Here is a 27,452-nt window from a genome sequence, read left to right as displayed (position 1 = left end):
GATTTGATTTGAAATGGTTGTGTGTGTGCGCTAGCCCATGTATAGCCTACCTCCTGGATGTGTGCAGGCAGCTGGATGGAGGGGTACAAGGTGTTTTTGAGGACTCTGTAGAACCTAAAGAAGGCGTAGGGCAGCAGCACCAGCAGGATACACGCTACCAGGGAGACCAGGAAAATCTGCCAGCACAGGGTGTCACCTGTGGATGAAGACACAATCACACTTAACAGTGTCCTTCACACTACATTACAGTGCCTATATTAATGTGTAAATACTCCTGTAAAGCAAAAACACACACACTCATACAGTATACTTACTCACACTGATACAGGTAGGTTACACACACACTCACGTCATGCTATTTCAAAACCGTTCTCAAAGTCTTTACCTTCTGTCTGCATGCACTGGGGTGCTGTGTAGCTGCTGGTCTTGTTGTAGTAGTCGTAGCGAGACTGAACCATGACACAGTACCACGTCCAGGCCTCCAGCTCAGGCAGCGTCACCAGGTTGTTGCTCGAGTCCACCACTTTTGGCTTCAGACCCTGGTCATACAAAAAAAACATGTTAAGAGGTTTTTGCATAGTGAAATAAGATAGGGCTGTGTTTCCCAAACCTCTCCTGGAGTACCTCCAGCCATTCCACTTACTTGATGTAATGCAGTACTAGCACAGTTGATTCCACTGGTGAACTAATCACCAAGCCCTTCCTTACTTGAATCAGCTGTGCTAGTCCTGGAATACATCAAGTAAGTGGAATGGCTGAGGTACTCCAGGAGAGGTTTACGAAACACTGAGGTAGGGCAAACAACCTGTGGGTTAAAAAGGAATCATATATCTCTGGTGTTCCACAGGTACAGATAGCAGAAGAGCAGATACTATTGATGTTGAAGTCCTGGGGGAGTTACAGAGAATATGTAATAAGAGCTTTGCATTCAATCCGATGCTCATTTGAATGCCCTGTCCGACACTTCAAAACCTTTCAGAATAAAAACCCTGAAGAAGGCCAAAATCCGAAACGTGTTGGCTTTACTTTTTACAATAAATACGCTTTTTTTATTTAACCCTTTACACTCGTGGGAATTGTCCTATATGGATAGGGCTAAATTGAAATCTTACAGAAGAACCACTGATAGATGGGACAGCGTCGGGTCAGGTGAGGTTTTGTCTCTCTCTGGCGGGAGGTAAGCTTGGCTTCTATGGTGTCGACTAAAGCTTAAACCATGTATTTAGATTGTAGGTAGGTAGGTATTGTAGTTATGTATTGTAGGTAGTTTATCTAGGTTATTGTAGGTAATTATTGTAGGTAAGTATTGTATTCGGCTGATCCCGGTGAAGCACGAGGCTAGCTAACTCACTACCTGGACCAATAAAGCTAGCTAGCTAGCGGGTAGCTACTGGTAACTATTAGCAACTGTGGCTGAATCGAGTCAGTGGCTAGCTTTGCACTTAACTGGCTAACAGTAGCTACAAAGGGTAAGTTATAACCTACATATACTTTTGTTTTATTTTTACATAATGGTAACCAGAGTCGTTCAAGGGAATTCGGGACATGGGTGACTAGTTAACGTTAGCTTGGCTCTCTGTGTGTTCGCGCCGTGGGAGGAGGGGTTAGCTCGTTGGCAGAGAGCAATGGCTAGCTAGTATGCTAACTATTCTAGCTAACTAACTGGCTGAATAAGTTGACGACGTACTCACTCAAACTGTCAAAACTAACCCAAAACTTTACACAACGTTAGACACGGACACGAATTATCTGCTTGGCGTGTTAACACACTGGTGGTTTGTTGTAACCAAGTATTGGTGCTAAACCATTTTATTGGAGGCTGGCATGCTAGTTGGCTTTGGCGTCATAGGATTCGGTGCCCTGGACGGTTTTCACGGAAGAATACTGTACCAAGTTAGCTGAATAAACTAAGTTAGAGTCTATTCCTAGTAAACATTGAACAGCTGTAGTTTACAACAATTATAATTTCTAAAGTGGAAGTTGGAAGAGTTATATTTGAGTGTTTCAGTGAAACGTAAGTGAGGCCCCGCTCTCTCGCTTTCCCAGATGTTTAGTTCATTTCATTCCGATCTCCTTTGCATTATTGTAGCCTTTTTCTGTAGCCTGTCAACTATGTGTCTGTCTATCCCTGTTCTCTCCTCTCTGCACAGGCCATACAAACGCTTCACACCACGTGGCTGTTGCCACTCTAATCTGGTGGTCCCTGCGTGCACGACCCACGTGGAGTTCCAGGTCTCTGGCAGCCTCTGGAACTGGCGTTCTGCGGCCAACAAGGCAGAGTTCATCTCAGCCTATGCTACCCTCCAGTCCCTCGACTTCTTGGCGCTGACGGAAACATGGATTACCACAGAAAACACTGCTACTCCTACTGTTTTTTCCTCGTCTAACCATGTGTTCTCGCATACCCCGAGAGCATCTGGTCAGCACGGCGTTGGTACAGGAATCCTCATCTCTCCCAAGTGGACATTCTCTCTTTTTCCCCTGACCCATCTGTCTATCTCCTCATTTGAATTCCATGCTGTCACAGTCACTAGCCCATTCAAGCTTAACATCCTTGTCATTTATCGCCCTCCAGGTTCCCTTGGAGAGTTCATCAATGAGCTTGACGCCTTGATAAGTTCCTTTCCTGAGGATGGCTCACCCCTCACAGTTCTGGGTGACTTTAACCTCCCTACGTCTGCCTTTGACTAATTTCTCTCTGCCTCCTTCTTTCCACTCATTTCCACTTTTGACACCCTCTCACCGTCCCCCCCTACTCACAAGGCAGGCAATACGCTAGACCTCCTCTCCACCATCAGATCCTCCTCTCCACCCTCTCCGAGTTGGGCATCTCCGGCGCTGCTCACTCTTGGATTGCGTCCTACCTGACAGGTCGCTCCTACCAGGTGGCGTGGTGAGAATCTGTCTCCGCACCACGTGCTCTCACCACTGGTGTCCCCCAGGGCTCAGTTCTAGGCCCTCTCCTATTCTCTCTATACACCAAGTCACTTGGCTCTGTGATATCCTCACATGGTCTCTCCTATCATTACTACGCAGACGACACACAATTAATTTTCTCCTTTCCCCCTTCTGATAACCAGGTGGCGAATCGCATCTCTGCATGTCTGGCAGACATATCAGTGTGGATGTCGGATCACCACCTCAAGCTGAACCTCGGCAAGACGGAGCTGCTCTTCCTCCCGGGGAAGGACTGCCTGCTCCATGATCTCGCCATCACGGTTGACAACTCCATTGTGTCCTCCTCTCAGAGTGCAAAGAACCTTGGCGTGACCCTGGACAACACCCTGTCGTTCTCCGCTAACATCAAAGCGGTGACCCGATCCTGCAGGTACGACCCTACCTTACACAGAAAGCGGCACAGGTCCTAATCCAGGCACTTGTCATCTCCCGTCTGGATTACTGCAACTCGCTGTTGGCTGGGCTCCCTGCCATTAAACCCCTACAACTTATCCAGAACGCCGCAGCCCGTCTGGTGTTCGACCTTCCCAAGTTCTATCATGTCACCTTGCTCCTCCGCACACTCCACTGGCTTCCAGTTGAGGCTCGCATCTGCTACAAGACCATGGTGCTTGCCTACGGAGCTGTGAGGGGAACGGCACCTCCTTACCTTCAGGCTCTGATCAGACCCTTCACCCAAACGAGGGCACTACGTTCATCCACCTCTGGCCTGCTAGCTCCCCTACCTCTACGGAAGCACAGTTCCCGCTCAGCCCAGTCAAAGCTATTTGCTGCTCTGGCACCCCAATGGTGGAACAAGCTCCCCCACGACGCCAGGACAGCGGAGTCACTGACCACCTTCCGGAGACACTTGAAACCCTACCTCTTTAAGGAATACCTGGAATAGTATTAAGTAATCCTTCTTCCCACACCAATAAAAAAAAAAAAAAAGTGGTTGTTCCACTGGCTATCATAAGTTGAATGCACCAATTTGTAAGTCGCTCTGGATAAGAGCGTCTGCTAAATGATGTAAATGTAAAAAATATGAAAAGTATACAGTGAGGGAATAAAGTATTTGATCCCCTGCTGATTTTGTACGTTTGCCCACTGACAAAGACATGATCAGTCTATAATTTTAATGGTAGGTTAATTTAAACAGTAAGAGACAGAATAACAACAAATAAATCCAGAAAAACACATGTCAAAAATGTTATAAATTGATTAGATTTTTAATGAGGGAAATAAGTATTTGACCCCTCTGCAAAACATGACTTAGTACTTGGTGGCAAAACCCTTGTTGGCAATCACAGAGGTCAGACGTTTCTTGTAGTTTGCCACCAGGTTTGCACACATCTCAGGAGGGATTTTGTCCCACTCCTCTTTGCAGATCTTCTCCAAGTCATTAAGGTTTCGAGGCTGACGTTTGGCAACTCGAACCTTCAGCTCCCTCCACAGATTTTCTATGGGATTAAGGTCTGGAGACTGGCTAGGCCACTCCAGGACCTTAATGTGCTTCTTCTTGAGCCACTCCTTTGTTGCCTTGGCCGTGTGTTTTGGGTCATTGTCATGCTGGAATACCCATCAACGACCCATGTTCAATGCCCTGGCTGAGGGAAGGAGGTTCTCACCCAAGATTTGACGGTACATGGCCCCGTCTATCGTCCCTTTGATGCGGTGAAGTTGTCCTGTCCCCTTAGCAGAAAAACACCCCCAAAGCATAATGTTTCCACCTCCATGTTTGACGGTGGGGATGGTGTTCTTGGGGTCATAGGCAGCATTCCTCCTCCTCCAAACATAGCGAGTTGAGTTGGTGCCAAAGAGCTTGATTTTGGTCTCATCTGACCACAACACTTCCACCCAGTTCTCCTCTGAATCATTCAGATGTTCATTGGCAAACTTCAGACGGCCCTGTATATGTGCTTTCTTGAGCTGGGGGACCTTGCGGGCGCTGCAGGATTTCAGTCTTTCACGGCGTAGTGTGTTACCAATTGTTTTCTTGGTGACTATGGTCCCAGATGCCTTGAGATCATTGACAAGATCCTCCCGTGTAGTTCTGGGCTGATTCCTCACCGTTCTCATGATCATTGCAACTCCACGAGGTGAGATCTTGCATGGAGCCCCAGGCCGAGGGAGATTGACAGTTATTTTGTGTTTCTTCCATTTGCGAATAATCGCACCAACTGTTGTCACCTTCTCACCAAGCTGCTTGGCGATGGTCTTGTAGCCCATTCCTGCCTTGTGTAGGTCTACAATCTTGTCCCTGACATCCTTGGAAAGCTCTTTGGTCTTGGCCATGGTGGAGAGTTTGGAATCTGATTGATTGCTTCTGTGGACAGGTGTCTTTTATACAGGTAACAAGCTGAGATTAGGAGCACTCCCTTTAAGATTGTGCTCCTAATCTCAGCTTGTTGCCTGTATAAAAGACACCTGGGAGCCAGAAATCTTTCTGATTGAGAGGGGGTAAAATACTTATTTCCCTCATTAAAATGCTAATCAATTTTTGACATGCGTTTTTCTGGATTTTTTTGTTGTTATTCTGCCTCTCACTGTTCAAATAAACCTACCATTAAAATTATAGACTGATAATTTCTTTGTCAGTGGGCAAACGTACAAATACTTTTTTCCCTCACTGTATGCATAACCATGGTAGCCATTTAAAGGGAACAGTTATTATTAGACCAAAAGGTGAGTTACACAACAGTTCACCTGACAAGACTGAATCCTAACATTACACTTTATATTTATTTATAATTTTTTACCCCCTTTTTCTCCCCAATTTCGTGATATCCAATTGAGATCTTGTCTTATCGCTGCAACTCCCCAACGGGCTCGGGAGAGGCGAAGGTCGAGTCATGTGTCCTCCGAAACATGACCCGCCAAACGGCGCTTCTTAACACCCGCCCACTTAACCCGGAAGCCAGCCGCACCAATGTGTCGGAGGAAACACCATTCAACTGATGATCGAAGTCAGCCTGCAGGCGCCCGGCCCGCCACAAGGAGTCGCTAGAGCGCAATGAGCCAAGTAAAGCCCCCCCGGCCAAACCCTCCCCTAACCCGGACGACGCTGGGCCAATTGTGCGCCACCCAATGGGACTCCCGGTCACGGCCGGTTGTGACACAGCCCGGGAACGAACCTGGGTCGGTAGTGACGCCTCAAGCACTGCAATGCAGTACCTTAGACCACTGTGCCACTCGGGAGCCCATTACACTTGATTTTATGTGCATTTTACATTTATTGTAATTTTTGCCGCATTTGTTGATAACTACATCTAAAAATACTCTGGATACATTCAGTAACATTATAAGAATATTCCTGGAACATGTGAGGTAGGTGCAACATAAGAAAAACTAATTATAAGGGTTTGAGTGAGAGGTCTAACTGGTGTCTCCAAGTGCCACACACACACACACCTCTCCAAAGTGCACAGTCCCTAAGCAATTTCAATGCACTTTTATGATTCAAAGAAGAGGCTTCAACTATAAGGTCCTTTTTTGAGCTTGTCTAGCTGGAATTAGAGCAAGCACACTTGTAGTTGTTTCATTTGGAACAACCCTGCATCCCCACCGTCACACAATTACAGTGCATTCAGAAAGTATTCATACCCCTTGACTTAAACCCCTTACATAGGACGCCGCTACAGTAACGGGTCGATAGTGACAATTGATAACCTTTCAGACAATTTTTTTTTTTTTTATGCCGCATCAGAAGCCTCTGTACCTTTCAGACAGTAGAAGTCTGCTCCAGCATAGAATGTTCGGTATTGTTTCCCTTACAACAATAAACGTTGCAGATTGATGTGCTGTTGTGTTGTTATTCTGCTGTTTTTTTATTGGTAAGTCATTGGTAAGTCATTGTATTTTATGAACTTCAAAGTACTTTTCTTATGCCTCGATCACACTGACAGCGTCATTGCATTTTGGTACACCAGAAGTACATTCATTTCCAATGGAACGCTGCGTTTGCCTTGAAGCATTGCGTTGCAGAGGCAGTTGCAGTGCGTTCTGTGTGGTGCATACTTTGGATTTATCTAACGTATGCGTCAAACTGTACGCGTAGACGGCCTGACAGAAACGGTAGCAGAAGGTGATTGTTTAATTTTTGTTGCACACATATCCAGATAATGCTGCGTACTATTTTGCGCAATGACGCTATCGGTGTGATCAAGGCGTTAGGAGCGAGTGGTCTGCGCGCATGCAGCAGGCAGGCAGCGCAAGATCATTTGATTGACAGTTCTGGTTGCCTAGTGATGGATGTTAGTCCTGCTTCAGAAGCGGCATTCCTTAACAGACAAGTTAAATGCCTGTTCAGTGGCGCTTCAAAACTATCACCAGAAAAGGTTTCGTTGCGGCATTTAAAAAGCTGTAGTGTACCCTTTCAGTCAAACAAACATGCCGTAGCCGAGGAGCATTCAAGGCGCCACATTCCATACTTCTGAAAGGGGTATTATTCATTATTGTGTTACATAGAAAACCACAGTAAGAACACAGGTGCGTTCTTTTTAAGGTTGCGGTTTAGAGTGTTACATGTTGTTATGGCTTCTGGTGTGTGGGGTTTTATAGCAGTCACAGGGTTACTGAGGGGAGGCCCAGGTGTCTTAAGGGACCATAGAAAAAGGGAAGTGTGAACTGGAGAAACTAAAAGGTCTGTACATTTTAAACTTCTCTCTGAGGATGTCTAGTTGTTCCAAATAATAATTAATCTGTCCTGATTATAGATTCAGCTAGAAACCAAAAAAAGTAACATATACATTTTTGTCATTTAGTAGATGCTCTTATCCAGAGTGACTTACAGTTAGTGCATCCATCTTAAGGTAGCTAGGTGAGCCACCACATATCACAGTCACAGTACATTTTCCACCAATAAAGTAGCTATCAGAAAAGTCAGTGCTAGTAAGAAAAGAAAGTACCTGAGGGTCATCGGAGTGGCTCCAGTACAGGATGTGGTAGTACAGGGAGAGGACGTGTTCCTTCATGGAGCCCTGGGTGCTGGTCAGGGGGTCAGAGATGGTCACGTCTAGCAGGTTCCCCACAGGAGCCAGCTCCACCCTGGACGGTGGGCCCAAAACAGCTAGACAGGGGGAAGAACAGATATGACCATGAATAATCATCAATGGTCAGAATACAGCCGAGCCAACTCCAGAGAATGATTATTGGTGATCGATAGATGTCTACCTGTGCTAGTTGTGTGTTAGGGTGTCTATCTACGTATGTTGGTGTGTGGTTGTGCTCAGATACGTGACTGCCTTTTTGCAACTGTGTTTATTATTTTGTTATCTTATCATTTACATCTCTTTCGTTTGCGTTTTTAAATCGGTGCCCAAGTCTGTGTCTTCCCCCTTGCCTCTCTCTCACCATCTTTATCAGGGCAGAAGTCTTTGAGGACCCAGTCTGAGTTGAGTCCGTCTGCACTGGCTCGGACCCTGAGCACATACATGCCAAAGTAGTGCAGATCAGAGCCTGTGAAGTTACAGTGGGTATCTGTGGTCCTCTCGCACACACGGCTCCAGTTCTTCTTCTTCCTCTGCATCTTGTACTTCCTATTGGGGCGAGAGAGGGTCACTGATATACATTGACATTTTAGTCATTTAGCAGACATTCTTATCCATTAGGGTTGAGTGCCTTGCTCTAGGGCATCGACAGATTTTTCACCTAGTCGACTCAGGTATTTGAACCAGCAACCTTTTGGTTACTGGCCCAATGTTCTTAACTCCTAGGCTACCTGCTACTGATGAGAGGCAGTCTTGGCCAAATACCAGATCATGATACTCATATTGTAGTGCAAGAAATATTAGACCAGCCACGGTTTGGGTGTATCATGTGAGATGCATTATAATGTGACATGTGGAGGGTGTGTCTAAGAGTGTGATATTGTGGGAGTGTGTGTGGTTACTTACGCCATGTACTCTGCAGTGAAGGTAACAGTGTTGCCTGTGGTCGTCTGGTCCCAGTCCCATATCAGTAGGTACTGTGTGTTCAGGGTGCGCAGAATCACGTTCTGAGGTACAGGCAGCTCTGCAAGCACTAAAATACACAAAAGAAGACACAGGGTTATGCTTAAGAATGATTTCATTATTCATGATTGTCCTCATTTGGTGGCGTTTTGAGTACATGCATGGTATGCTATAGGATGTGAATTGGGGTCATTTACATGTAAAAGGATCCATGAGCACCAACATGTGAAGTTCATAGGAGAATATCAAATTGGGTGCCAAACGAAAGGTAAGAGTATATATTTTTAGGAAATGACAGGATAGATACATTTTTCAACCATTTTCCATCTTACACATTTGGCATAAGTAAACCTTTGATTTCTGGTCAAACAGATGGAAAAGCGGTTTTAGAAAACATCTACCAGACAAATTCTGAAACAGGTATTAGAAATACATAAAAAGAGTAAAGACCCCTGCCAACTAATAAACACATTTAGTATGTTGAGAAATTATTTGGTCTTCTGTAAGTTTAAGAAACATTGCCTTGTAAATTTGTCACCAGAAACCCACATCACATACAGTGGGGAGAACAAGTACAGTTGGGAAAAAAAGTATTTAGTCAGCCACCAATTGTGCAAATCTTTGGAGGGAGTTGAAAGTCCGTGTTGCCCAGCGACAGCCCCAAAACATCACTGCTCTAGAGGAGATCTGCATGGAGGAATGGGCCAAAATACCAGCAACAGTGTGTGAAAACCTTGTGAAGACTTACAGAAAACGTTTGACCTGTGTCATTGCCAACAAAGGGTATATAACAAAGTATTGAGAAACTTTTGTTATTGACCAAATACTTATTTTCCACCATAATTTGCAAATAAATTCATTAAAAATCCTACAATGTGATTTTCTGGATTTTTTTTCCTCAATTTGTCTGTCATAGTTGACGTGTACCTATGATGAAAATTACAGGCCTCTCTCATCTTTTTAAGTGGGAGAACTTGCACAATTGGTGGCTGACTAAATACTTTTTTCCCCCACTGTATTTGATACACTGCCGATTTTGCAGGTTTTCCTACTTACAAAGCATGTAGAGGTCTGTAATTTTTATAATAGGTACACTTCAACTGTGAGAGACGGAATCTAAAACAAAAATCCAGAAAATCACATTGTATGATTTTTAAGTAATTAATTTGCATTTTATTGCATGACATAAGTAATTGATCACCTACCAACCAGTAAGAATTCCGGCTCTCACAGACCTGTTAGTTTTTCTTTAAGAAGCCCTCCTGTTCTCCACTCATTACCTGTATTAACTGCACCCGTTTGAACTCGTTACCTGTATAAAAGACACCTGTCCACACACTCAATCAAACAGACTCCAACCTCTCCACAATGGCCAAGACCAGAGAGCTGTGTAAAGACATCAGGGATAAAATTGTAGACATGCACAAGGCTGGGATGGGCTACAGGACAATAGGCAAGCAGCTTGGTGAGAAGGCAACAACTGTTTGCGCAATTATTAGAAAATGGAAGAAGTTCAAGATGACGGTCAATCACCCTCGGTCTGGGGCTCCATGCAAGATCTCACCTCGTGGGGCATCAATGATCATGAGGAAGGTGAGGGATCAGCCCAGAACTACATGGCAGGACCTGGTGAATGACCTGAAGAGAGCTGGGATCACAGTCTCAAAGAAAACCATTAGTAACACACTACACCGTCATGGATTAAAATCCTGCAGCGCACGCAAGGTCCCCCTGCTCAAGCCAGCGCATGTCCAGGCCGATCTGAAGTTTGCCAATGACCATCTGGATGATCCAGAGGAGGAATGGGAGAAGGTCATGTGGTCTGATGAGACAAAAATTTAGCTTTTTGGTCTAAACTCCACTCGCCGTGTTTGGAGGAAGAAGAAGGATGAGTACAACCCCAAGAACACCACCCCAACCGTGAAGCATGGAGGTGGAAACATCATTCTTTGGGGATGCTTTTCTGCAAAGGGGACAGGACGACTGCACTGTATTGAGGGGAGGATGGATGGGGCCATGTATCGCGAGATCTTGGCCAACAACCTCCTTCCCTCAGTAAGAGCATTGAAGATGGGTCGTGGCTGGGTCTTCCAGCATGACAACGACCCGAAACACACAGCCAGGGCAACTAAGGAGTGGCTCCGTAAGAAGCATCTCAAGGTCCTGGAGTGGCCTAGCCAGTCTCCAGACCTGAACCCAATAGAAAATCTTTGGAGGGAGCTGAAAGTCTGTATTGCCCAGCGACAGCCCCGAAACCTGAAGGATCTGGAGAAGGTCTGTATGGAGGAGTGGGCCAAAATCCCTGCTGCAGTGTGTGCAAACCTGGTCAAGACCTACAGGAAACGTATGATGAGCTCTGTAATTGCAAACAAAGATTTCTGTACCAAATATTAAGTTCTGCTTTTCTGATGTATCAAATACTTACGTCATGCAATAAAATGCAAATTAATTACTTTAAATTCATACAATGTGATTTTCTGGATTTTTGTTTTAGATTCCGTCTCTCACAGTTGAAGTGTACCTATGATAAAAATGACAGACCTCTACATGCTTTGTAAGTAGGAAAACCTGCAAAATCGGCAGTGTATCAAATACTTGTTCTCCCCACTGTATACACAGATATTCTCTAATTTCTCTCCCTCATGAGGAGGGAGAATAATGAAAGTTCCCAGAAGTAACAAGTAAAAGGTAGACCTACCAATTAGTGTTTTTACTTATACCAATTTTTGTTTGTGAATTATTAAGTGAATAAAACTCGTAATTCTGTTACCAAATCGCTAACAGAATTACAGAACAATTACAGTACTTCCGTTATGATTTTAATTGGCTACAATAGGAAATCATAGTAGTCACAAACCACAGTTGGGTTACCTGCTACGGTCCTCCTTTCCACTGGCATACAGTTATGTTCAGTTCATAACTGTTTTCTTTATCTTTCTGTCGTCTGGTGGTTAAAGCAAGAGTGTGAAAACAGTCTGGACAACGCCTCCCTCTCTCCCTCTTCTCTCTCTCTCTCCAGTTAATGTTACCTCTCCCGGCTCTTACTGACACCTACCCATGAGCCACCTCTTTCCATTTACTGTAACCAGCACCGACCAACATCGGACATCGTAGTTGAAATTTGGTCAGTCCGCCATGGCTTTGATTTCAACATCTACAGACGTTGGTTTTTGGTCCGGTCCAGACTGGCCATGATTTGGACCAAACATGATTAGTGACTGGACCAAATCTAAATCAATCATAGACATCTACAGTGGCTTGCTAAAGTATTCACCCCCCCTTGGCATTTTTCCTATTTTGTTGCCTTACAACCTGGAATTAAAATGGATTTTGGGGGGGTTGTATCATTTGATTTACACAACATGCCTACCACTTTGAAGATGCAAAATATATTTTTTTGTGAAACAAACAAGAAATATGACTAAAAAACAGCATAACTATTCACTAAATGTTAGCTTATTTTTTTGTCGCTTAACTAGAATACAGAGACAAAATCAGAAGGCCAATTGCTTAAAGGAGGATTGCAGAGATTTTTGATGATGGTGGGTGAAGAGAAATGTACACAATGTTTGCTTGTGCTGCTAGCTAGTAGTGAAGTACAGTTTGTGAACGATTAATTCTTTCTGAACAACTATTTTTACTGACTCGAGAGTCAGGATTATTTTTTCTCAGTGACTCGTTCATTTGTCATTCGTTTGACCTGCTGTCTTCCAGCAATTAATTCTCAGTCAGTAAAAATTGCCAAACTTCCCATCACTACTAGCTAGCTATGAACCACATTCAACCTAAACCTCAAAACTGTGATCAAAGCCACCATTTGTGAATGTGTTGACTAAATTAAATTGTGAAATTCACCCACCAAAGGATAGAAGTCACCTGTAACACACATTATAACATTGTAAATGAAACACATCATGAATTTGCTATGTAATATGCTGCCAATTGGATTATGGTATCTTAACATTATGATTCTCATATATTATAGCTTATGGCTCTTTCATTATACCTGTGTCATGACATTGTATTTTACAGGAAGTGAGCTATAATCATCAAAGGGCTACATATAAAATGCACATGAATAGGTACTTTGGGTAAAGGCAATTGTGGCTTTGACTTGCAAACATTGTTGTGCAAATCGTTCTTCACCCATCACCAACACCAACGTCTGCAATCCTCCATGACATTGACCTTCTGGTTGTCTCTGTATTATAAAATAATGTTCAGCAAATAAACAAGGTAGAATTACAATGCTCCCCACACCCCATTATTTCCCTTTTTGACATGTTTTATTAGCCTACGAATTGTCAGCTCCTTATTTTGATTAACATTACCGTACCTAGAATACAAGGGTTGGAGTTGCACTCAACAATTTAATGTCAGAAAAATAATGTAGGACATCTGGCTTATGGTTAGCCTCATATACATTATCTACTGGTATCATTTTAAATTGAGAACATATAGCTAGCTCAACAATATGCACAATAAGTGTGAGTTTAGCTATTCTCTGCTTCAGATGTACAATGACAAGGGGCACATTGCACATGCCCATTAGGCCAGTAATGCCATCAGGCAAAAAAGGTCATGTTCACTTGAGAAAGCAACACAGACAAATTAAACACAGATCCCCTTTACCCCTTTTTATTGCAGAATTGTATCTGTGATTAATGAACATTGACACAAATTAATCTTGAAACATTTCACTTCAATGAATCAACATTGAATGAATCAACATATAATTTCAAATTGTAAATATAAGCTAACTCGTTTGTAAATGTTAGACATCTTAGTAAGTAGGATATTATTACTGAAGCAGAGGTGGCCAACCTTCCGCTACTCCCTGATCTACTGCGTGCCTAGCAATAATACACATTATTATCTACTCATAAATTGAATCAGGTGTGTTAGTGCTGGGCTGGAACAGAAGACTGCACACCCAGCATACCTCCAGGAGCAGGATTGGCCTGCTCCAGTTGTAATAAGTTTATAGCCTACATTATGTGTGACTGTCAACTGTATTGTTCTATAAAGTGCCTTCAGAAAGTATTAATTCCCCTTGATTTATTCCCCATTTTGTTGTTACACAGCCTGAATTCAAAATGGATTAAATAGATTCTCACCCATCTACACAAAATAACCTATAATGAGAAAGTGAAAACATGTTTTTAGAAATGTTAGCTGTTGAAGATTAAATACAGAACACTCTAGGGCTGACCCCAATTAGTCGACCCTTTGGTCATTAGGCTGTTGGCGCCCATCTCAGTGAACTAATCCAAAAAGCCAATTTATGCTTGATTTGAAAATGTGGTCGGAGGCTCCGTATGGAGGGTGTGACGCAATTACGGAGCCTCCAGGGAGGCATGCAGAGGCCAAATCGAGCTCGGTACCACATCGCCAAACGCCTCCCAAATGTTGCAACAATGCAGGGCTCTGTATAGCTCCGCATTGACATGATTGGTTGACGGTTGGTGGGGGCGGTACGTCCTGTGTAAACACAACCTCACTTCCTTGACAACAGTTCTGCACTGCTCCGCAAAGCACAAGCAGTATGAATGCCCTGACTTCTGCTGAGGCCATTCTTGCCCTGACTTCTGCTGAGGCAAATGCTGCATGGCCAATGCAGATGTCGGATTGACCATTGCGCCCAGATGCACAATGCACTTCTCTCTCCAGAATGCGCTCTCTCCCGCAAATTTGTGCACATTCACTGTTTCATAACTTCATTGTGTGAATTGTTTGCGTTTGATTGTTAGTGTATCAATTCCCCATTACATATATCACCAGTAGTACATTTACCGTTAATTCCTATAATTTCTAATCTACAACGTTAGTTACTTTGGTTACGGACATTTCTGTTAATGCATTCAATATTATTCCAGTCTTCCTGTTCTCATTGTCGGAGTGGACACATTGTTTGCAGAGTGCACAACCTATGCTACACTTGTGAGAAACAAGTATATATATTTTTTTAACCATTTAAGAGTTCTGTCAATTTAGTCATTGTCTTGTTTGGCGCGCTCCTGTCAATGTTGAGTAAGGACGCGTAGAAGGACTGTAGGCCTATAGACTACCTGGCCTACGTGCAAATGTAGGCATATAAATGTGCCCATCTGATAGTATTTCTGATTTTTATTTATTTTATTTTTTATTTCACCTTTATTTAACCAGGTAAGCCAGTTGAGAACAAGTTCTAATTTACAACTGCGACCTGGCCAAGATAAAGCAAAGCGATAAAAACAACACAGAATTACATATGGGGTAAACAAAACATAAAGTCAAAAATACAACAGAAAATATATATACAGTGTGTGCAAATGTAGCAAGTTATGGAGGTAAGGCAATAAATAGGCTATAGTGCAAAATAATTACAATTAGTATTAACACTGGAATAATAGATGTGCAAGAGATGATGTGCAAATAGAGATACTGGGGTGCAAATTAGCAAAATAAATAACAATATGGGGATGAGGTAGTTGGGTGGGCTAATTACAGATGGGCTGTGTACAGGTGCAGTGATCAGTAAGGTGCTCTGACAACTGATGCTTAAAGATTGGCTTAACGCACCACCACTAATGACCTGTGGAGCTTCACAAAGTCATGTTGTTTTCTTCACCTCAAACAGCAAGCAAACAAAGTCTGTTTTTACATCCATTGAGAACTACAATAGTTCCTCAATGTATTTGAAAAATCTTTCCAGCGCACTCCCTTTTGATAACCACTCAGCATGAAAAGGGGGAAATGTCATGCTCTGATCCAGTGGAAAGATCATAAAATAGGCTTCTTATCAGTGCTTGACTTGGACTGAAATAGGTTCCAGTACTCATTTTCGGTGCTGGTACTCTTTATATTTCAATATATAAATAATAATAATAATAATAATAATAATAATAATAATAATAATAATAATAATAATAAGCCATTTAGTAGACGCTTTTATCCAAATCGGCTTACAGTCATGTGCGCATACATTTTTACATATGGGTGGTCCCGGGGATCGAACCCACTACCCTGGCGTTACAAGCGCCATGCTCTACCAATTGAGCTACAGACGACCACATTTTAGGTGCAGGAGCTCCACAATACTTTTGAGCTAATATTCTATAAGAGGAACAGGAGCTCAAGCAGTAAAATATTTGAGGTGCCGGTACACAGCTCCGGTGAGCTCCTGCCCATGTCAAGCACTGCTTCTTAACGCTTGCGCAAATAGTCTACAGCTGTGTCTGTTCTGAGCTCACTGGCACGGGAAACTTTGCTAGTGTTTTTAAAAATGTATTTACTTACTTTAATAGGTCCACGCCTACGAAGCGGCCAATATTTTGGAGCGAAGCGTTTTTTAACCTTTATGTAAATAGGCAAGTCCGTTAAGAACAAATTCTTATTTACAATGATGGCCTACACTGGCCAAACCTGGACGACGCTGTGCCAATTGTGTGCCGCCCTATGGGACTCCCAATCACGGCCGGTTGTGATACAGCCTGGAATTGAACCAGGGGGTCTGTAGTGACGCCTCAAGCACTGCGATGCAGTGCCTTAGACCGCTGCGATGCAGTGCCTTAGACCGCTGCAAGTGGAGGCGCCGGTTCTCGTCAAAACGTACCGTTAGAAAGATGGGGAATCTAATAGCAACAACTAGGATGGATTGCTAATATCACTATGATGTTAACTTTGGTTTCTGGACAACGAAAGAAAGTTGATATTAAAACCAATAGAACAGTAGAGAAATTGTTTCACGGCATGAGGAACTATTTATAAAATAATTGCCTCCACGTTTCGATGGTTGGATTTTCGATAGGCTACTTTGAGGCAAGGTAAGACATGTTTGAAGTAAAGTAAAATGTTCAGGTTTCATACAATTATACTGCCTCAAGCTCACATTGCAAAGTGGTGAATTACACGCTGATAGCCTGCCTACCGTTGACTATAGCCTATGCACTCGAATAGCAAATGGGAGGCATGCTTGAGTTGAGATTGAGAAATAAAAGCTTTTTTTTTTAAAAATATTTTATCTTAGTCATCAAAATAGTTAACACGCAATTGCATTTAGAATTGTTATTTGTTCCATAATCCGCAAGGACTGGGCTTATAAAAGCATGTTTCACTCCAGTACCTGATTTTCGAGGAGGTCTGACAAGTGATAGGCTATTCCACTCCTCAAACTAGGCTCTGTATGTATGCTGTATGATGTGTGCATGTGATAAGATACATCACGACTAAGGAAAATACCGATGGCAATTTAATGCCACTACATTATGCAAATTAACCTATAGACCGATCAGCATGACCGGTCAAATGTATTTTCGGCAGCTAACCAATTAACGGTTAACATCCCTATATAGCACAGCATAGTTTAGTACAGTAGAGTTCAGTACAGTACCCTAAAGAGTACTGTACTGAACTCTACTGTGATGTGCTGTGCTGTTCTGCGATGCCCAAACTTGTGAAACATAGACATCTACGAATGGTTCAGATTTGGTCTGGTCCAACCAAATTTGGTCTTGTTTGGGGGCGGAGATCACTAGAATAATAGCCAGTGTGTAGAATAATACCCGTATACAGTGCATTCGGAAAGTATTCAGACCCCTTGACTTTTTCACTTTGTTATGTTACAGCCTTATTCTAAAATACAAAAAATATTCCTCATCAATCCCCCCCCCCCCCCCACACACACACACACACACACAACCCCATCATGACAAAGCAAAAACGAGTTCAGAAATGTTAGAACATTTAAAAAAAATAAAACAGAAATACCCTGTTTACATAAGTATTCAGGCCCTTTGCTATGAGACTCTAAATTGAGCTCAGGTGCAGCCTGTTTCCATTGATCATCCTTGAGATGTTTCTACAACTTGGAGTCCACCTGTGGTCAATTAAATTGATTGGACATGATTTGGGAAAGGCACACACCTGTCTATATGAGGTCCCACAGTTGACAGTGCATGTCAGAGCAAAAACCAAGCCATGGTCGAAGGAATTGTCTGTAGAGCTCTAAGACAGGATTGTGTCGAGACACAGATCTGGGGAAGGGCACCAAAGAATGTCTGCAGCATTGAAGGTCCCCAAGAATACAGTGGCCTCCATCATTCTTAAATGGAAGAAGTTTGGAACCACTAAGACTCTACCTAGAGCTGGCTGCCCGGCCAAACTGAGCAATCGGGGGAGAAGGGCCTTGGTCAGGGAGGTGACCAAGAACCTGATGGTCACTGACAGAGCTGTAGAGTTCCTCTGTGGGGATTGGAGAACCTTCCAGAAGGACAACCATCTCTGCAGCACTCCACCAATCAGGCCTTTATGGTAGAGTGGCCAGACAGAAGCCACTCCTCAATAAAAGGCACATGACAGCCCGCTTGGAGTTTGGGTGCCTTTTGGCAAAGGACTCTCAGACCATGAGAAACAAGATTATCTGGTCTGATGAAACCAAGATTGAACTCTTTGGCCTGAATGCCAAGCGTCACGTCTGGAGGAAACCTGGTACCATGGTGAAGCATGGTGGTGGCAGCATCGTGCTGTGGGGATGTTTTTCAGCGGCAGGGACTGGGAGACCTGTCAAGATCGAGGGAAAGATGACCGGAGCAAAGAACAGAGAGATCCTTGATGAAAACCTGCTCCAGAGCGCTCAGGACCTCAGACTGGGGAGAAGGTTCACCTTCCAACAGGACAAACACCCTAAGCACACAGCCAATACAACGCAGGTGTGGCTTCTGGACAAGTCTCTGAATGTCCTTGAGTGGCCCAGCCAGAGCCCGGACTTGAACCCAATCGAACATCTCTGTAGAGACCTGAAAATAGCTGTGCAGCAACGCTCCCCATTCAACCTGACAGCGCTTGAGAGGATCTGCAGAGAAGGACGGGAGAAACTCCCCAAATACAGGTGTGCCAAGCTTGTAGCATCATACCCAGGAAGACTCGAGGCTGTAATCGCAGCCAAATGTGCTTCAACAAAGTACTGAGTAAAGGGTCTGAATACTTATGTAAATGTGATATTTTTCTTTTTTTAATATTTCTTTTTTAATGAATTTGCAAACAATTCTAAAAAAACTGTTTTTGCTTTGTCATTATGGGGTATTGTGTGTAGATTTAGGGAAAAATTATTTTATTAATTTTAGAATAAGGCTGTAACGTAACAAAATGTGGAAAAGGTCAAGGGGTCTGAATACTTTCCAAATGCACTGTATGCAAATGATGATATTGCATATTTCTACCTTGTATCTATTCAGGATACAGCACAATGAAGAGAATGACATTCATATCCATAATTAATGCATTTCTGTTTAGTACAGATCAGGGACCCATTAAGTAATTCTGTTATGTTATCGGGTATAAATCCACTTCACTTACTGTAGTTCAATTACGAAAATGTATTTTTTCAAACTCAAGGTGTCATGTCATAGCTGACACTCCATTCCTTCTGCAGGCATCTTTGAATCGTAATTCGGAGCAGATATTTCAGAGTTTTTACAAAACATGGTCGCATAAAAAACAGATTACTATAACTCTGTTACCAAACTTTGCATCTGCACAGTTCTTCCAATAAATGTGTTTTTGTGAAATGTGTGTAAATTGTTCAAAGTAGTCCAGAGTTGTATGGTTAGTTAAACTTTGAAATCCATGGTTTTTGTTTTGAATTCATTTTAAAGTGAAAAATCTGAGTCTCAGCGTAACTTCATTATGTGGAATTGCCCTTGCTCAGACATGAGTTGGATAATCAACAGGTTAGGCAGCAATCCATTGAAGTTAAAGTAGCCTATATATTTCCATAAATTAGGCTACATATTTCATTGCTACTTCACAGCCAACCACAAATTCACATCTCCTATGAACAATATGAAACATTCTACAGAATTTTTTTTAAATTACAATATAAATATCTCTAAAGACCAAAGAAGCAAACACAACTGTGGTGAGAAAGAAAGAATAGGCTAGCCACGATGACACTGACCTCACTAGCTAGCCAGCGCTTTTATACCAATTGTACACAGCCATTTTGAATAGGTAAAACCCTGTAGAACTAATCCTAGATGAAAGGGGTTTCAGCCTGCCGCGTGACTCAGAACTCGCAATACCACAACAGGAACTATCAGATTGGGAAACAAAATGTCTAATTTAGAGTAGGGAATGGTTCCCTTTACAGCTGTGTGTGTGTGTGTGTGTGTGTGTGTGTGTCCCTGCTAAGCTTCAGTGCACCAATGTCAAGGGAACTGTAGCCTACTGTTTAGATGGGTTAAATGGAATCTGAAATCTGGACATTGTCAAAAAACAGAAGGTTATTCTGGTTAGTCAAACTCCAAAGTTCTCTGATAATACTACTCCCGTGCGAATCGACATCCCTGTGTTTTGAGAGAAATGTCTGAGTTTGACAAGTGTTGCTCGCAGTTTGAGCAGGAAAACAGTAACTGATTCGATAAATTGAACAAAGTGCTACGCATAGCCTATATATGAAGGGTCTACATGTATCGACTTTCACAGTGAATGTTTTTGTTTATACGTTTTGTGTGAATGAATTGAACATCACCAAATTAATCATAAAAAAATATTGCGCCTATTTAAGGCAACCCTTGCTGTTAATAGATTGCAAAACAGCATACAACTGAGCTAAATGTTTGTAACAAGTTCACTTTCTCATCCATAGCCTAAAAACACATATCAAGTGCAAGTTAGGACCTATTCTACTACAGATCGCTAAAATATCCGAATGATTATGATCACACTTCCTCAATTTAAATATTATGGCAACACTATACCAAAGATGGTTAGGCATGGTTTCAAAACTTGGGACCCAAGCTCGACTTTGTGTATCCTGTTATCGCCTGGACTTGTTGAAATATCTTCACGCCTAGAAAAAGAAAAACTCTAGGCTTCCGTCACAATTGTCAATTTATAGAAAGAAAAAAATAATTACAGGGGGCAGTTTGGAAAAAAAACGGATCCTGTCCGAATAAATACATAACCAACGTTCTCTAGTAATACTAGTCCCGTGCGAATTGGGCCATAGCCTTAATAATAACTCCTGCAGAATTATGCATTTCTTGCAATAAAATGATACACCAAATGAAGGAAAAATTTGGACTTGGGAGGAGTGGAGAAATTGTATTTATCGCTTTCTGCAACTTGAGAGAATGCAATGCTCAGATAGCATCTGTAGAGGTGCTGTATTAATCATAAGTGTCATAAAGCTGAAAGTATTTCAACCACATCAAATAAAGTGCCCTAGGAAAGTATTCAAACCCCTTGACTTTTTCCACATTGTTAGGTTAGTCCCCCCCCCCACACACACAATACCCCATAATGACAAAGCAAAAACGGGTTTAGAATTCTTAGCTAATTTATTAAAAATAAAAACTGAAATATTACATTTACATAAGTATTCAGACCCTTTACTCAAATCTTATTTGTCACATGCGCAGAATACAACAGGTGTAGACCTTACAGTGAAATGCTTACTTACAAGCCCTTAACCAACATGTAGTACTTTGTTGAAGCACCTTTGGTAGCGATTACAGCCTCGAGTCTTCTTGGGTATGAAGGTACAAGCTTGGCACAACTGTATTCTTCTCTACAGATCCTCTCAAGCTCTGTCAGGTTGGATGGGGAGCGTTGGTGCACAGCTATTTTCAGGTCTCTCCAGAGATGTTCGATTGGGTTCAAGTCTGAGCTCTGGTTGGGCCACTCAAGGACATTCAGAAACTTGTCCTGAAGCCACTCCTGCGTTGTCTTGGCTGTGTGCTTAGAGTCGTTGTCCTGTTGGAAGGTGAACCTTCGCCCCAGTCTGAGGTCCTGAGCGCTCTGGAGCAGGTTTTCATCAAAGATCTCTCTGTACTTTGCTCCGTTCATGTTTCCCTCGACCATGACTAATCTCTCAGTTCCTGCCGCTGAAAAACATCCCTACAGCATGATGCTGCCTCCACCACCATGCTTCACCGTAGGGATGGTGCCAGGTTTCCTCCAGACGTGATGCTTGGCATTCAGGCCAGAGGGTTCAATCTTGGTTTCATCAGACCAGAGAATCTTGTTTCTCATGGTCTGAGAGTCTTTAGGTGCCTTTTGGCAAACTCCAAGCGGGCTGTCATGTACCTTTTACTGAGGAGTGGCTTCCGTCTGACCACTCTACCATAAAGGCCTGATTGGTGGAGTGCTGCAGAGATAGTTGTCCTTCTGGAAGGTTCTCTCATCTCCACAGAGGACCTCTAGAGCTCTGTTAGAGTGACCATCGGGCCCTTCTCCCGATTGCTCAGTTTGGCCGGGCAGCCAGCTCTAGGAAGAGTCTTGGTGGTTCCAAACTTCTTCCATTTAAGAATGATGGAGGCCACTGTGTTCTTGGGGACCTTCAATGCTGCAGAAATGTTTTGGTACCCTTCCCCAGATCTGTGCCTCGACACAATCCTGTCTCAGAGCTCTACGGACAATTCCTTCGACCTCATGGCTTGGTTTTTGATCTGACGTCAACTGTGGGACCTTATATAGACATGTGTGTATCTTTCCAAATCATGTCCAATCAATTGAATTTACCACAGGTGGACTACAATCAAGTTGTAAAAACATCTCAAGGTTGATCAATGGAAACAGGATGCACCTGAGCTCAATTGAGTCTCATAGCAAAGGGTCTGAATACTTACATAAATAAGGTATCTGTTTTTTTATACATTTGCTAATATGTCTAAAAACCTGTTTTCGCTTTGTCATTATGGGGTATTGTGTGTAGATTGCTGAGGAACTTTTTTTTTATTTAAATCAATTTTAGAATAAGGCTGTAATGTAACAAAATGTAGAAAAAGTCAAGGGGTTTGAATACTTTCCGAAGGCAGTGTATACTTACTTTGAAATGACAGTAATATGGGAATGCTTCCATACAGCCTTTACACACAGTATGTAGGCCTAGTGTAAAGCACAGCACAGAATTTGACCAACCTTTACTTGCCGATACTTCCTCAATTCCCGACTTGGAAAACAACATGTTTTCTAAACGTTCATGTCTAGTTGCTGGGGATTCGTTTGAATTTAGAAAATACTCCATTATTAAATACATTTTTGGGCTCCATGAATTAATCCAACAATGTGTCTATTTCACATCTTCTCTCATTGATTGAGACAGGTGGGAGTCCAGCTAAAAGTGCTGTATGGCATGACACTCACCTGTCTCGATCAATGATAAGATTTGAACTAGACAAGATACCGGCTTACACATTGTTGGATTACTTCATGGAGGAGGGTAATTAAAAAAACACTAATAGCAGGAACAGCACCATCTAGTGGTAAGAACCTGGTAATATCAGGATGTAGGATGGGACATAAACCTAACAACATCAATTACTAATTTCTCTTAACGAAAAAAAATAAATACAAAAATTCCCTGAGAATACATTACATAGGATGAAGGACTCTGCTGTCCTAGCTTCAGGGGAAAACTGGTTCCACCATTGGGGTGCCAGGACAGAGAAGAGCTTGGACTGGGCTGAGCGGAAGCTGCCCTCCCGAAGGGGTGGGATGGCCATGAGGTGACAGAACAGAGTGCTCGGGTTGGGGTGTAGGGTTTGAGCATAGCCTGAAGGTAGGGAGGGGCAGTTCCTCTTGCTGTTCTGTAGGTAAGCACCATGGTCTTGTAGTGGATGCGAGCATCGACTGGAAGCCAGTGGAGTGTGCGGAGGAGCGGGGAGACATGACAGAACCTGGGAAGGTTGAAAACCAGGCGGGCTGCTGCATTCTGGACAAGTTGCAGGGGTTTGATGGCACAAGCGGGGAGCCCAACCAACAGCGAGTTGCAGTAGTCCAGACGAGAGAGGACAAGTGCCTGGATTAGGACCTGCGCCGCTTCCTGTGTGAGGTAGGGTCATACTCTACGGGTGTTGTAGAGCAGGTCACTGCTTTGATGTTCGCAGAGAACGACAGGGTGTTGTCCAGAGTCACGCCAAGTTTTTTTGCACTCTGGGAGGGCAACACTGTCGAGTTGTCAACCATGATGGAGAGGTCTTTGATCGGGCAGGCCTTCCTCAGGAGGAAGAGCAGTTCCGTCTTGTCGAGGTTGAGCTTGAGGTGGTGGGCCGACATCCAAGTTGAAATATCTGCCAGGCACGCAGAGATGTGTCGCCACCTGGGTGTCAGAAGGGGGGGGAAGAAAAGTAGTTGAGTGTTCTCTGCATAGCAATGATAGGAGAGACCATGTGAGGATATGACGGATTGGCGTATCGAGAGAAGAGGAGAGGGCCTGGAACCGAGTACTGGGGGACATCAGTAATGAGAGTATGTGGTGCAGACACAGATCCTCTTCACATCACCTGGTAGGAGCGGCATGCCAGGTAGGATGCAATCCAAGAGTGTGCATAGCCTGAGACGCCAAGCCCTGAGAGGGTGGAAAGGAGGATCTGATGGTTCACAGTGTCGAAGGCAGTGGATAGATCTAGGAGGATGAGAACAGAGGAGAGAGAGTCAACTTTGGCAGTGCGGAGAGCCTCTGTCACACAGAGAAGAGCAGTCTCGGTTGAGTGACCCGTCTTGAAGACTGAATCGTTAAAGTCAATAAGATCATTCTCAGAGAGTTGACCAGAGACAGCACGCTCAACCGAGAAAGAAAACAAAAAAGGGATACAGGTCTATAGTTTTTGACATCAGATGAGTCTAGTGTTGGTTTCTTGAGGAGGGGAGCAACTCGGGCCATTTTGAAGTCAGAGGGGACGCAGCCAGTGGTCAGGGATGGGTTGATGAGGGAAGTGAGGAATGGGAGAAGGTCTCCAGAGATGGTCTGGAGAAGGGAGGAGGGAATGGGGTCGAGCGGGTAGGTTGTTGGGCGGCCAGACCTCACTAGTCGCAGAATGTCATCTGGAGCGAGAGGGGAGAAAGAGGTCAAGGCGTATGGTACTTCTATGTGAGTGAGACCAGTGGACTCAATAGGCTGAGTGAATGAGTAGCGATCTCGTCAACCTTTTTTTCAAAGTGGTTGACAAAATCGTCCGCAGAGATGGAGGAGGTGGATGATTAAGGAGAAGGTGGAAAATAGTTTTTGGGTTAGAGGCAGAAGCTTGAAATTTAGAGTGGTAGAAAGTGGCTTCAGCAGCGGATACAAGGGAAGGTAGAGAGGAGGGAGGTGTCAAGCTCATCCAAGGGCACCTGGTGGGTGATAGATGGCAATAATGTTAAGCTTGAGTTGGCTATAAGGTGAATGCACCAATTTGTAAGTCGCTCTGGATAAGAGCGTCTGCTAAATGACGTAAATGTAAATGAGTGGACAAGTGACCGTATGGAATTTAAATGAGGAGATGGACAGGTGAGAGAGGTAGAAAATCTCCACTTAGGAGAAATGAGTAGACCTGTGCCACCACTGCGACGACCAGATGCTCTCGGACTATGAGAGAAAACATAGTCAGATGAGGAAAGATCAGCTGGAGTAGCAGTGTTCTCTGGGGTGATCCAGGTCTCAGTCAGGGCCAAAAAGTCAAGGGACTGAAGGGCAGCATAGGCTGAGATGAACTCTGCGTTCTTGACCGCAGATTGGCAGTTCCAAACGCTGCCAGAGACCCAGAATTCCACATGGGTTGTGCGCGCAGGGTACACTAAATTAGACAGGTTGCAGCCAAGGGGTGGGGAGCGTCTGTAAAGCATACAGGGAGAGGTGCGAACAGGTATAGAAAACACACACACACAGTTGACAAAGCTACAAAAGAGCAAAATGATAATCTGTAAATAACTAGGTAAGATCCTCAAGTCAGAGAGTGGTGTGAAGCCCTCCTCTCTTTCCTTCCTCAAATAACTCTGCAGAACAACTAGGCAGAACCGTCTTTGTTTCGGCGACGGTCTTAGATTTGCGACAAAACCGCCACTGTCACGACCGCTGCTTACAACTGCCGCTGAGAAACCAGGGGAGACTGAAGAACAAACACTAATTGCCTAGCAGAGGTGGAGAGCACACCTACCTGTACTAATGGCTAATTGCCTAGGAGAGGTGAAACCACTCCCCACTCCAACACAAATTGCCCTGCCCCTAGATCCTGGTTGATGTGTCAACAAAAATCAGCCCAACATGTGGATTTTAGTCTAATCTAGTAACGTTATGTGATTTTTTTGCATTAAGACTGGGGTAGGAATGTAAAATGTTTGTAGTGGTCAACTAGCCCTGGATTAATGTTCGTGATAATCAACTGTAAAACTTGGAGCCTTGAAAGATGTATGATGCACTCGTCAGTTATAATGGGCGCGTTCCACTTCCCAGGCAACTGATGCCTGCCAGATGTTACAACACCTGGTTAAGTATTTTACCTATCAGCTAACCTCATATCATATAGGAGATCTGTCAGTCGATGACACAGTCGATGACGTGGCACGCAACCATTGGTTAATGCATGCAACGTCTGAGCAGGGGAACGTGACCTCCATCACTAAATTGGTTTGCAACTCCAAAGCCTCGCAAGCGGCCTGATCCCACGAACTTACATGAATGTTCGCCGAACGAATATCACGTAAGCTTGCGGGATCAGGCAGCTTATGAGGCTAGCTACTCCGATCAATAAACAATGAGGGCATTCCTCTGCCCAGGTGTTGTTGACTCATGCCAGATCTTACAACGCCTGGATAGATATTTTATGTATCAGCTAACCACATCTGTGTGGTCCTCTGTAGCTCAGCTGGTAGATCACGGCGCTTGTAACGCCAAGGTAGTGGGTTCGATCCCCGGGACCACCCATACACAAAAAATGTATGCACGCATGACTGTAAGTCGCTTTGGATAAAAGCGTCTGCTAAATGGCATATTTTTTTATTTGTATATGTTATAGCAGTCTGTCAGTCGACGACACAGTTGATGACAAGGCACGCAACCATTGGTTGATGCATGCAACGTCTGAGCAGGGGAACACAACCATTATGAGCCTAGCTAGTGCTGTATCACATTAGTGGATACTTCCACTGCTCTCAGGGCAGGTCAATCGGTTTTGACTAGCAGAAGTTACTTTTCGTAGCAGGTTAAGAGAATGAACGTGGAATGTTAAGAGAATTAGGTTAAGGTTAGTTAAAGGATTTGCTAAAATTGTCCATGACTGCCCTATGAACGGTCTTGGTTTCCACTATATAATAGTACATGCCATCACCAAAATGGAATATGTTTTGCTAGCTAGCTAACGTTAAGTTAACGTTACCTATTACAAAGCAAGACACGACAATATAGAGCAAGCGTTAGCTAGCTACTTACCATTGGTTATTGGGAGAGACCAAAGGAGAACGAGAGCAAAGCCCACGGTCATGATGAATATTTATTATTTAGCAAGGAATCCAACCGTACGTTTGCTCAAGCTGCCTTCACAAATCGTTCATTTCCATTTCACCAGTTGCTGCTGCCAGTTGTTGTGATTGCGAGCTAGAGGCTCTAGTCTAGAGCTACATTACCGTTCTTCTTCTTCTTCTTCTTCTTCATCTTCTTCTGTGGGGTTTATCGGCGGTTGGCATCCAACGTTATGGTGCATTACCGCCACCTACCGTACTGGAGTGTGGGCCAGAGACAGGGATAAACTAAATCCTACCTGCCAACCCCGTTTCTCTTAAAAAAGATAACAAAATATTTGAGACTACATCTAATGACGCTCTACT

General features: G+C 43.5%; 1 protein-coding gene across 1 annotated transcript in view; it reads right to left on the bottom strand.

Annotated features, from left to right (window-relative positions):
* The window catches only part of LOC311129809 (interferon alpha/beta receptor 1a-like), a 29,905-nt gene extending 2,616 nt beyond the window's left edge, over positions 1 to 27,289 (bottom strand). Inside the window, exons 1-6 of the mRNA XM_084162263.1 lie at positions 27,058 to 27,289; positions 8,832 to 8,958; positions 8,290 to 8,474; positions 7,845 to 8,005; positions 386 to 539; positions 51 to 196 (exon numbers count right to left, since the gene is read on the bottom strand). Of these exons, the coding sequence (XP_084018389.1) occupies positions 51 to 196; positions 386 to 539; positions 7,845 to 8,005; positions 8,290 to 8,474; positions 8,832 to 8,958; positions 27,058 to 27,109 (825 nt within the window). The 5' untranslated portion in view covers positions 27,110 to 27,289. The remainder of the gene's footprint in view (positions 1 to 50; positions 197 to 385; positions 540 to 7,844; positions 8,006 to 8,289; positions 8,475 to 8,831; positions 8,959 to 27,057) is intronic.
* Positions 27,290 to 27,452: the final 163 nt, after the last annotated feature.

The sequence above is a fragment of the Coregonus lavaretus genome (genome assembly GCF_964263955.1).
Source record: "Coregonus lavaretus genome assembly, chromosome: 5".
Taxonomy (NCBI): Eukaryota; Metazoa; Chordata; class Actinopteri; order Salmoniformes; family Salmonidae; genus Coregonus; species Coregonus lavaretus.
The sequence above is the reverse complement of the archived record's forward strand: the minus strand, read 5'-3'. Positions and strand labels throughout refer to the sequence as shown.